At 38.3% G+C, this 11,626-nt stretch overlaps 1 protein-coding gene across 1 annotated transcript; it reads left to right on the forward strand.

The window, feature by feature from the left end:
- Window positions 1-10,286: 10,286 nt before the first annotated feature.
- Window positions 10,287-11,207, forward strand: LOC128103939 (olfactory receptor 2W3-like). Its single transcript, XM_052728633.1, has one exon. The coding sequence runs from the start codon at window positions 10,287-10,289 to the stop codon at window positions 11,205-11,207; it is 921 nt and encodes a 306-aa protein (XP_052584593.1).
- Window positions 11,208-11,626: the final 419 nt, after the last annotated feature.

The raw sequence follows: 11,626 nt of genomic DNA on the forward strand, positions 1-11,626 counted from the left end.
AATTATTTTTATTCTTCTCTACACTTTCTCACACTTGCAAAGTGTACATAAAGCTGATTGTAGTATGTACTTTCTTAAAAGCATAAAAGACTAATGTAATTCAAGGGCAAAGTTATGATCTCTGGATATTGGAGGACACATCAAAATGCAAACTTTGAGTTCTGTGTTGACAGTATTGATCCTTCACCTACTGATGGTGCCATTCAAACTGAGCTTTCTTGTAACTTGCCTGTGTTTTTCTGACTCTGAGACACTATACTCATGGTATAGATCATAAGTTAGTGTCAGACTTAACTTTTCAGGGTGCAGGGAAGTTTGAGTCCCCAGAACCTATGTTTTTAAAAAAAAACAAACTTCATAACAGGCAATGCCCAAGGGAGGCAGAGGCAGGAAGATCTCTGGGGCTTGCTGGCCAGCCAGCTGAATTAGGGAGTTCCAGGTTCAGTGAGAGACTTGTCTCATAAAGTAAGTTGAAGAGCAACTGAAGAAGACACTCAACCTTGACCTCCGGTCTTTACACACAAATGAGCATGAGCATACACATACACAAAAGCAAGAAAGAATTTTTATGTCTTTAAATTATATACCAAATAATATATATAATAAATACATACTATATATAAAGTATGTGTTATATATACAAAACTATATGCATTTATATATATATACAAAGAAAGTAAAGATAGAAGGTAAATATTTATATGGAGACTACTTTTTATTAAGAAATATATGTTCTACAATTTTTTTACTTTTAAGCTGTGAATACATTAAATTTTATTTTTAGATCTTACTTTTTATTTTTTGTGAAGTCTCATGTGGTCCAGGCTGGCCTCAAACTCACTACACATAGTAAAGGATGACCTTGAACTTCTGATCTTCCTGCTTTGGTCATGCATGAATGAAAATACCTCCTGAGTATCAGGGTTACAGGAGCACACCACCACATGCAGTATTACATCGCACTGGAATCAAACCCAGGGCTTTGTCAATATTAGGCAAGTACTCCACCAACTGAGCCACATCCCAATCCTGTACCTGTAGCTCTCTTTGCTTTGGGAATAAACTCATTCATAAAACTTGTGCTTTTTTTTACTCTATATGATCTTAGTCTGACAACGCTGTTAGTATGATTCATAGGAATCATAGTTTCTTGCATGCTTTTCTTGTGCTCTTTTATAAAGCAATATATCATGTCAACATGGCTGTCCAGTAAACAATACTCAACTACATATGCATGCATAATTTAGATGCATATATTTTCTTTATTTATTTATTGTTTCTCATATTTTGATGATTTGAAATTATCATGGAAATTAGTTGTTCTTTGAATATTTAATAAAATTATTCATAAAACTGTCTATGTGCTCCCTAAAAGACAGACTTGAATATCCAATTGCTTTTGTATAATTACCTACTGAATTAAATATTTTCATATAGGAATCCAACTTTGCTGTTTTTCATAAAACAAAAAAGTTAACATAGATTTAAATCAAACTATGAATATGTACTGCTATTTCCATCAAGTAAATGTTTCCACTTGTCATGGTTATTGACTCTTGATAAGAATTCATTTTTGTCAATAAGATCAATAAAATACATACCATAATCTGAAATCATTACAAAAATTTGAAATGTAAAAGTACTTCTGGAATCTAAAGGAGCACAGAGTTTTTAGTCAGCCCCCAGGCCTGGGTAGGTCTCTTCAGCCTCAATAAAGCTAAAACAGGTGCATATCTTATTCAAAGTAAGTTCCCCCACCAGGTATGCTCACAGTCTAAAAGAAATATGATGTTGAAAGTTTTCTTAGCTATGTCCCACTGGTCTTTCTTTCTGGACAGAGCAGCAAACTTTTCTAATTGCTACAATGGAGCGCATATTCCCAATGGCCTCAGTGAAGAGAACGAGACATTTTTAGTTCTCCAATCTGTGTTTTATAAAAATTTTAGCTATAAATTGTCTTCCCTGCTTCAGTGTCTTTCTTTAGGAGTCCTTGGATCTCCTCTCAGACTCCTGGTATGGAGTGTGCTGAAGCCCACAAAGGCTTCAGGGCTACGTCACCAACGAAAAAGGGGCACTGATTTAGTGAGAATCCTGCCTCTCTGCCTGAGTTCAGCATCACTGAGAATCTTAAGTATCCCGAGGTCAGGATGTAGATGGAAACCATGCATTTCTTTGGTGAGTGGTGGCTCACTCAGAATGACCATCTTGTAAGATCTGTCCTTGCAAGTTGTAAAGTGAAGGCACAGAAGGGAAAATATCCCCCAGGAACAGAGACCACTGGCAGCCTTCCTAGGACTAGAACTAATTATCAGGAGAAAATGACCCAGAGCAGAGTAAAGCAAAAGGAGAAGAAGAAAGAAATGCTGACATATGGATTAGAGGAGGCAAGTAGCACGCTAATCCCTTATTGTTTTATTTTTTTAAAGTAACTAACAGTTTTTCTTCATCCGGTTTATTTATCTATCAGCCATAAAAATCAGACTGACAGCTGTGCTTTAGTGTGCTATTATGGTCTGTTCTCTGAAGTGGCTAGGGAAGAAAGTGAGTAGGTAGGGATCCACCAAGAATGACAATGCTAGAGTGGAGCATAATCTTAAACATAGCTGGCAATAGAGACAGGATAGATCAGTGGTCCGCAACCTGCCTAACGCTGCGACCCTCTAATGCAGTTCCTCGTGTTGTGCTGACCCAAACCATAAAATTATTTTATTTCTACTCCATAACTGTAATTTTACTTCTGTTATGAATCATAATATAAATATCTGATATACAGGATATCAAATAAATTACCCAAAGGGGTCACGACCCACAGGTTGAGAAGCACTTGGTTAGTTCATCATGAAAGCAGAATTTAGATAGACACTTGAAGTCATTGACAAAATCATGTTTAGGAATCTCTAATCATTAGAGTTCAGATCCCAGGACACCTTACAGAAGGTCTAGACAGCATACTTCATGAGTCTAATCCTAAGGTGCATCTTTGTGAGTTCAAAGTCATCCTATCTACATTTTTAATTTAAAAAGGCATAATTCTGCATATCCATCAGATATGGATGATGATACCAGGAACACAAAGTTATACTAAAATTCTCTAACTTTCATGTTTAAATATTGTGAAAAATATATTAAATAATATCAATGATTTGAAAAATTGGAAATGAGCTGGGCATGGTGGCTTACTCCTGTAATCCTAGCACTTGGGAGGCTAAGGAAAGAGGATTGCCATGAGATCAAAGCCAAGCTGGACTAAGTAGTTGACTTCTAGGCTAGCCTGAGTTACAGTGTGAGACCCTGTCTCAAAGAAACAAGGGCCTGTCAAGATAGATGGCTCAGTGGTTAAGCATGTTTGCTACCCTTCCACAGGACCTGAGTTGTGTTCCCAGCACCCACGTAGAGGAGTTCATAATTGCTTGTAACTCCAGATCCAGGAGAGCTAGACTCCACAAGCACCTGCATACACACACACACACACACACACACACACACACACACACACACACTTAAAAGTGGAAATAAATTTTAAAAAGAAAAGTCAGAAATGTTAGAGGAATCCAGAATCTTTAAGAAATTTTGTTCTCTCTTGGCTCCCAAATGAACCTCATTGTTACCCAAAAGTTGAATTTTCTCTTTTCCTTCTGTGTACACATCTCATTTGCCATCTGTGTGATGACCAGACAAACCTCCGGCCCCACCAGCCCTTTCCTTCCTGCCCGAGAAGTGTTCCTGGCTGTGGATTCTTTGTCTAGTATGGCTTAGCCACCTGTTCCCAGCCTTTCTAAGGGCTCTTTTTCTGCAGCAGACCACCACAGTTTTGCATAGGTGACAGCAGGCATCTTGCACTTCAAGGTCAATGAGGCACACCCACCGGAAGTCCTACATTCCAACTCTAACCGTATGCTGACTTTATTCTTTCTTTAAAGACAAAACTTACCATGGGCTGCCAATGCACACGCTTCCTTCTAGCGCCTTGTTAGCTTGGCTGGACCATCCCTGTCATCACACTCCACGTCACAAAGCCTTCCCAACATCTCCCCGTGCTTCTCTTGCCTTTGCTCCTCTCTCGGTAAAGTTCTTATCTGAGCTAGCTTGTCCTCCAAGAACCGATCCCCCGACTCCGGCCTTTAGATAATTTGTCTCTGTCTGTAAATCTTGCACTTACTCGACGTGAACACTTTCCCCCATAGTTGTCTTATCCTTCTTTCAATCCCACTCTGAGGAGGCTCAGAACCACACGCGTCCTGTTTGTCCTGTTGCCCCAGGCTTGGCAGCACGCCAGTGATGCATGGCGGACACTCATGCGCTGCTTTCTTCGGACACTCCTGTCTTCCATACCGTACAAGTAGGATACCTACGGTTGGCTACACTGTTAGAAGCTGTTGAAAATGACTGCGATAGAAAAAGCAGACAAATTATTCTGTCTAAATCAGAAGTTACTGGCAAAAAAAAAAGTAAAACTTGAGGACAGCATCCCCACTTGTTGCTATGGGGCAGGAGAAGAGAAGAGATGGGATTGTAGAAGAGGATTAACACTCAGGTGAAAGGAAGCTTGAAATACATTTTTCTCCATTTCTCCATTTCTCCATTTCTGTTAGTAATTATAGGCCAAAAACTTACTCACACGAGTTAGAAGGCCCGGGGATCTCACAGTCTGATTTCAGTGAACTGCTTTGGTAACGCAGATGATTGGAGAGGACCACCACAAACACTACATGCAAAATGCTAGGATAAGTCTCATTAAATCCCAGCAGATGGTCAAGAATAATACCAGGAATAGATCCACAGTAATTAAAATAACTCTGAGTAGTTGGTCTTATTAGGCAGATAATAAAGGCCAAAATTTTTTTTGAATATATAATTTGCCTAGGATTATCTTTCAACACAGCTGGACTGAGTTTAAGTCGGTGGTTCTCAATCTGTGAATCACGGCCCCTATGATGTTCCAAGGACCCTTTCACAGGGGCTGCATGTCAGATATTCACATTACAACTCATAACAGTAGCAAAATTACAGTTATGAAGAAGCAATGAAAATCATCTTATAGTGTGGGGGGGAGGTCACCACAACATAAGGAACTGTGGTTAAAGGGCTGAGAGCCACTGGCTTAAGTAGACTGGTCTAGAACTCTTTATTGTCTTCCCAGATTGGTAGGAGACATTCACCAAGTCAGTGCATCCATAACACATCCCATCCCATGTTCTTAGATATCTGAACACATTTCATGCCCAAATTCTCATAATAATTCTTTAAAACTTGTTCGGTCTCCTGAACCTAGCAATTTCCTTTCACTTTAGTGATAAGCCCTGGGTTGGTATAAAGGTGGGCATGTCTAGATTCAAATTTGCCTGGGGGGCTTGCAAAGTCCTAATAAATAAGTCAACAAATTGAGAGAATACATTTATTTTACATCTATTTATTATTAGGTCTTCAAAAAGTTCTCAAAATAAGAACTGTCAGTATGCCCATTTTACAGATAATACATTTGAGGCACAGATTATTTCAGTAACTTTTTCAAGGTCTCTCAGCTATTCAGTATCATTTCTGGGATCCAAAATGATACCCCTCAAGCTGGGGCAATTACGATGGACCCTTTCTTGACCATCCATTTGTCTCTCAATAGAGGGGTGCATATCCATGTCTGCACTTCAGCATAAAACTTTAATTGTTGATTTGGTAATCATCAGCCTTGAAAGGTATTTGAGTCTAGTGGAAAGGATGATATCACTCAAAACAATGTATGTTTTGTGTCCAAGTATGAAACCATGAAGGTATGTGCTCATCAAAGTGACAGTCATTGATGCTGTGTTTTTTATTTGACCTATTGGAAGCAATTAATACTTTTCTATAGTTCAATCTTGAAATGTTTTATTTTATTTTGTTTCATTATATAATGAATGGAATAGAACAGATTGGTAAATATAATAACAATGGCAGAGAACAATTCATTGTGAGTAAAAGAAAAAATAATCCTCTTTGCATGGTTGCTCTATAGCTTAATGTAAAATATCATCCTTACAATAATCCTGCAAGACGTGCACTTCACCTTTCCTATTTCACAGGTAAGAAAATTGAGAATGTGGCAGTTAAATAACTTCAGGGTCATTCAGTTAGTGAGGAAAAAACATGGTTAAAACCTGTCTGGATTTGAAAAACTTTCACTTGCATTTTGTAAGGCTTATCATATTATACTGCTCTGGATTATACATTTTATAGACATATATGCTTATCTAAGTTACTACATTAATTTTAAAATACGTGTTTTGTCAAAGCAATACAGGTAAGAGTTAATGTAATAAGAAGTATAGAAAATCTATCATTGAAAGGAAAAATTTTATGTAGCGCCTTCTAACACCAAAATGTAAACCCTGAGAACAAAATTTTTGTCTTCATGTCTTGTTAGTGTTAATAGCTCTAAGTGTGTATCTTGATTCCTTTGGTCTACCAACCTTGGTATCTGCTGCTGGTATTAGTAATAGGGGAAGCTTTACTGCTAACACGCTTTCTTTGATTGCATGACTTACATGATATGCTTAAACGTCTATACTTTGTTCAACACATCTGCAGCTGTTTCCTGCCTCTCTCACTTCTCTTCCGCCTCGCCTCCTATCATACACTTGCTGGTAATTAATTCCTGCCTTGTCAAAAGTGACCTCAGTTCTTCAACATTTCCAAACCTATCACAGATAAAGACTCTGATTAGTAAATATTTTTAGAGAAAATTCTGAGCACACACTACTCACTGATTATCTAAAGATAACTAGTACTCGGTAAGCAAAGGGAAAGAAGACCAATAGTGTGCACAATACCCACCATGCATCGTCCTCTACTGCCCGTGATATGTATTTGACCTGGGAATATCGTTTGGAGTGTTTGCAGATTTCATCTACAAGGCTGGGGCGTTGGCCTACTGCACATGAAGCTCTGAACTCAATAACCAGAACCATAAAAAAAAATTACACCTGAAATTTTTTATTTTTCCTACATTCACCTACTGCATTGGTGTGGATGCACAGGTACACACACGCCATAGTGTGCATGTGGAGGTCAGAGGACAACTCATGGCCGTCGGTTCTCTCATTCCACCATGGAAGTTTTTCCTTTAAATACAGCAATTTCAGAACTGATAATTATGTATCCTTTATTTGCCTTAGAAAACAAGTTTTAGAGACAATTCAAATAAACCACCAAGTGAAGTACTCAGAGTGCTCTGTTCACCTTAATGGAGCCCATTAAGGGTTGTAGGACTAATTAATAATTAATCAATTGTAAATTATTAATTAAATAATTATTTAAATAATCATTGATTAATGCTTCAGTTGTACAACTAATTAATACATTTTTTCTGGTTTATCAAAATGTAGCTTTTGAGTCAAACAGGCCTGTGTTCAAATGTCACATCTATAACTTCTAGCTGTGCACACATTGGTAAATCACTTGATACCTGTGTCCTGAAAATTCAGGTATGAGGCTAAATACTGCAGTTCCAGAAAGATGACCACTCAGCACTCAATAAAGGCTCAACGAAGATGACGGTCACCATACATTCATTTTTGTGAGTTTTGATTAATTTCTTTCTCCTGCTAGTCTATAAATCAATGAGGTCAGTTACTATCTATTTTAATAATTATTGTATCTCTAACATGGATATATAACAGGAAACTGACAAATATTTGCTGAATATTTATATTTGTCAATATAAATCTGCTCCAAAGTTTGAACTGTATATTTGAAGGATAATCTGGACTTCTCTGACCTAAAGTTTCATCAACACTTAATCAGCAGGGACCTTTTGAGATCATTTAGAATGTAACTTCCACACAAAATTTTCTTCTCTAACCACTTACAGTTGTTAATAATAACTATTATTATTATTATTATTATTATTATTATTATTATTATTATTATTGAGACAGGGTTTCTCTGTGTAGCAGCTCCTGGAACTTACTCTGGAAACCAGGGTGGCCTCTAACTCACTAAGCTCCCCCTGCCTCTGTCTCCCAAGTGCTGGGATCAAAAGCATGCGCCACCACACCCAGCCAGTTGTAACTAATTTAAGCTGACGAAGATCAGCCAGTCTTTGCTGCTGCCACTGCTCAGATTACATCCTATACCATGGGACAGGGTCTCCTATTGATTGATAATAAACAACACAGACCTGATCTCTCCTGTCTATCATAGTCACCACTGCTATCTGTAGCATGGTTTATCATGTGCAAAACACTTTATAAATGTAAATGACTAAGTGGGAAGAGCAGGATGTGTGAGATGCTATAATACAGTGGCTCCTTCACTCTAACCTGACTCTATGTCATGTTTTTTATATTTACATGACTAGAAATGATGATTTACGTAGAAGGAACTAGTCATGGCTACTAGTTAGAGTAGTTATTGGTGGAACCATAAAGTTCTCTAACTGGAAGAGACCACACTGAGCATTCTAACATCATGTCAACCTCACAAAGCAATGAACTTGTCATTTAATTTAATAGACTATTGAACCAAATTTCTCTGGTTTCTGCACCACATTCTCTGGTTAGGAGCTGGAAAGAACTTTCCTAATGCAAGGTGTTGAGTAATAACTCACTATATGGCAAGCCATTGAATTGTCTTCATGTGTCTTAATTTGGGTCATTTCTTTGATATTTCAGAGGAACCTAAATGGATTTAAAGATTTATAAAATCTAGATCTGTGGCTTTGAATTTAACCAGTAGTTTGAAATACAAAAGAATGATTTCCCTGGATTTTTTATTTGACAGATAGCTCTCTCTTATTGGAAAAGGTCTGTTATTTTTCAAGGTAACATGATAGCAGCCTCTGGGAATGTATTAAAATCTCTAAGTCAAGCTTATTTGGAAACACCTGTCATTTTAAAATTCTAAGTATTGGCAGATTGTGGTGGCACATGCCTCCAAGCATGGCTCTCCGGTGGCAGAGACAGGTTGATCTCTGTGAGTTAGAGGCCAGCCTGGTCTAATAAGCTGAGTTCCAATCTAGCTAGGGCTACACAGTGAATTCCTGTCTCAAAAAAGTGTCCATTAAAATTCAACATATAAGAACTGTAGTTTCATTCATAAAGGGAAGAAATAATTAGCATATAATAGTGACTGAAAACTTTGCATCATTGTTTCTATAAATTTGTAGTTTTATAATAATATAGGTGAATGTGTATTTACAAGAAGAGAAAATAAGAATTGCATGAAAAAAGGTAAAGTAAAATCCATCATTTTCAGAAGAATTTGTATATTGCCATGTATTTGATGGGTAAATTGAAGGGTTGTTCCTTCAATTTCAGCAAATAAAATGAAATCAGACATTATTCCTGGTTTCATTATGCCAAAAACAGCTTTTGAGCTCTGTTGATAAATTTGTACAGAACCTCTGGTATGCGAGTTCAATGACAAAATAATGTTTTCTCAAATACAGAAAGCTTGTAAGTATGAAGAATTTACCCACCTCTCCACAAGTGATGTCACACTTGAACAATATGTCTTTTTGGATCAAACATTTGTAATATATATAGGAGAAAGAGCACAATAAAATAGGCATGTCCACAAACTATTTAGACCTTAAATACACATGAAACATCCTTGGTGAACAACTACCCAGAAAAAGTAACACAGTGATAGAATTACCAAATACTGTTTTGTGTGTGTGTGTGTGTGTGTGTGTGTGTGTGTGTGTGTGTAATTTTAAAACTAAGGCAAATTCTCTGATACAGTATTAAATGAAGGAAAATTCAGACATGAGACTGAAGAGATGATTCAGAAGTTTGGAGCCAGGTTTGGTTCCCACTATCCACATGGCAGATCACCTTCTTCTGAACTCGAAGGGAACTGCACACAGGTAATGCACTTACAGACATGTAGGCAAGCATAAACACACACACAAAAAAAATAAATCTTTTCAAAAAGAAAATCGGACAATGAAATTTTAAACACACTATGAGTTGATGTATGTTATATGTGCACCTAGAGAAAACTAAAAGGAAGTGAATCAATAATGCAGCAGTGGTCTATTCAGGAATATCAGTCATCTTTTCCTGTTCTTTCTATACATCTGTATTGTTCAAATATTCTATAATGCTCCATATATCTTTGGTATCCAAAAATAAAGAAAAAAGCCAATAAGAATATTCTCTCTAGGAGATATTGTTTAGGTCGTCTTGGGATATTAAAATGATGCATGATTCTTTGGGGTCCTGTCCCTCCACAGATGACTTTGCTTGTCTCTCATGAACTTGATGTGTTTCCCATAGCTTTCCTGCAGGCATGTACTAACCACTGATACCATGACCAACCAGAGCTGCCAAGAACAGTTCATCTTGCTGGGCTTCTCAGACAGACCCAGGCTAGAGTCCATCCTCTTTGTGTTTGTCCTCATCTTCTACCTCGTGACTTTAGTGGGCAACATTGTCATTATCTTAGTTTCCCATCTGGACCCCTGCCTCCACACTCCCATGTACTTCTTCCTCACCAACTTATCCTTCCTGGATCTCTGCTTCACTACCAGTTCCATCCCTCAGCTGCTCTTCAACTTGGGAGGCCAGGACAAGACCATCAGTTACACTGGCTGTGCTGTCCAGCTGTTCATGTTTCTAGGCCTAGGAGGCACTGAGTGTGTTTTGCTGGCTGTCATGGCTTACGACCGATTCACTGCAATCTGCAAGCCTCTTCACTACTCAGTCATCATGCATTCTCAGCTCTGCTGGAAGTTGGTATCCGTGGCCTGGAGTGTTGGACTCCTCAACTCCCTGGTCATGTCTCCTGTCACCATGAAGCTGCCACGATGTGGCAGATGTCAGGTGAGGCACTTCCTGTGTGAGATGCCAGCTCTGATAAAAATCGCCTGTGTGGACACTGTGGCCGTGGAAAGCACTGTTTTCTTTTTGTCGGTGATAATAGTGCTGGTGCCCCTGACTCTCATCCTGGTTTCCTACAGCTACATTGCTCTAGCAGTGATGAGGATCCAGTCAGCCTCGGGAAGGAAGAAGGCTTTCAACACCTGTGGGTCCCACCTCACCGTAGTCTCCTTGTTCTATGGGAATATCATCTATATGTATATGCAACCAGGACACAAAGCTTCTCAGGACCAAGGGAAATTTCTGACCCTCTTTTACAACTTGGTAACTCCCATGTTGAACCCCGTCATCTATACACTGAGAAACAAGGATGTAAAGGGAGCACTGAAAAGACTCGTGACTAGGAAATAAGGTGGAAGGGCTTCCCCTAAAGTTGCTTCTTCCACTCAACACAAAGATGTAATAAGTATAATGAAAGCTTAAAATTCACCCAAATACCTTTGCTTGCCCAATAAACCCGCCACTGGTGAGACTGGGGAGTATGCGTTGTACAACGTCAAATAGATGCTAATTATTCCCTACATGATGGGTAAGACTTGGTCCATAAAACACCTTGCATCTGACATGCCAAAGCATGTGATCTTTTCCCTTCTAAGTTGATCTGGTCCACTTAAAAGTCAGCCCAAATCATGAATCAGTGCTTCTTTATCTATGGATTAAGACGGAAGTTAGAATGAGGAAAAAAAAAATCATATGATGATTTTTCTCATTGGCCATTTGTGTAACGTTGTGTGATGGTGAAACTGAGCCAATGGAATCCCAAAACACTT

The sequence above is a fragment of the Peromyscus californicus genome, unplaced genomic scaffold (genome assembly GCF_007827085.1).
Source record: "Peromyscus californicus insignis strain IS unplaced genomic scaffold, ASM782708v3 Scaffold_8__1_contigs__length_139910024, whole genome shotgun sequence".
NCBI lineage: Eukaryota > Metazoa > Chordata > Mammalia > Rodentia > Cricetidae > Peromyscus > Peromyscus californicus.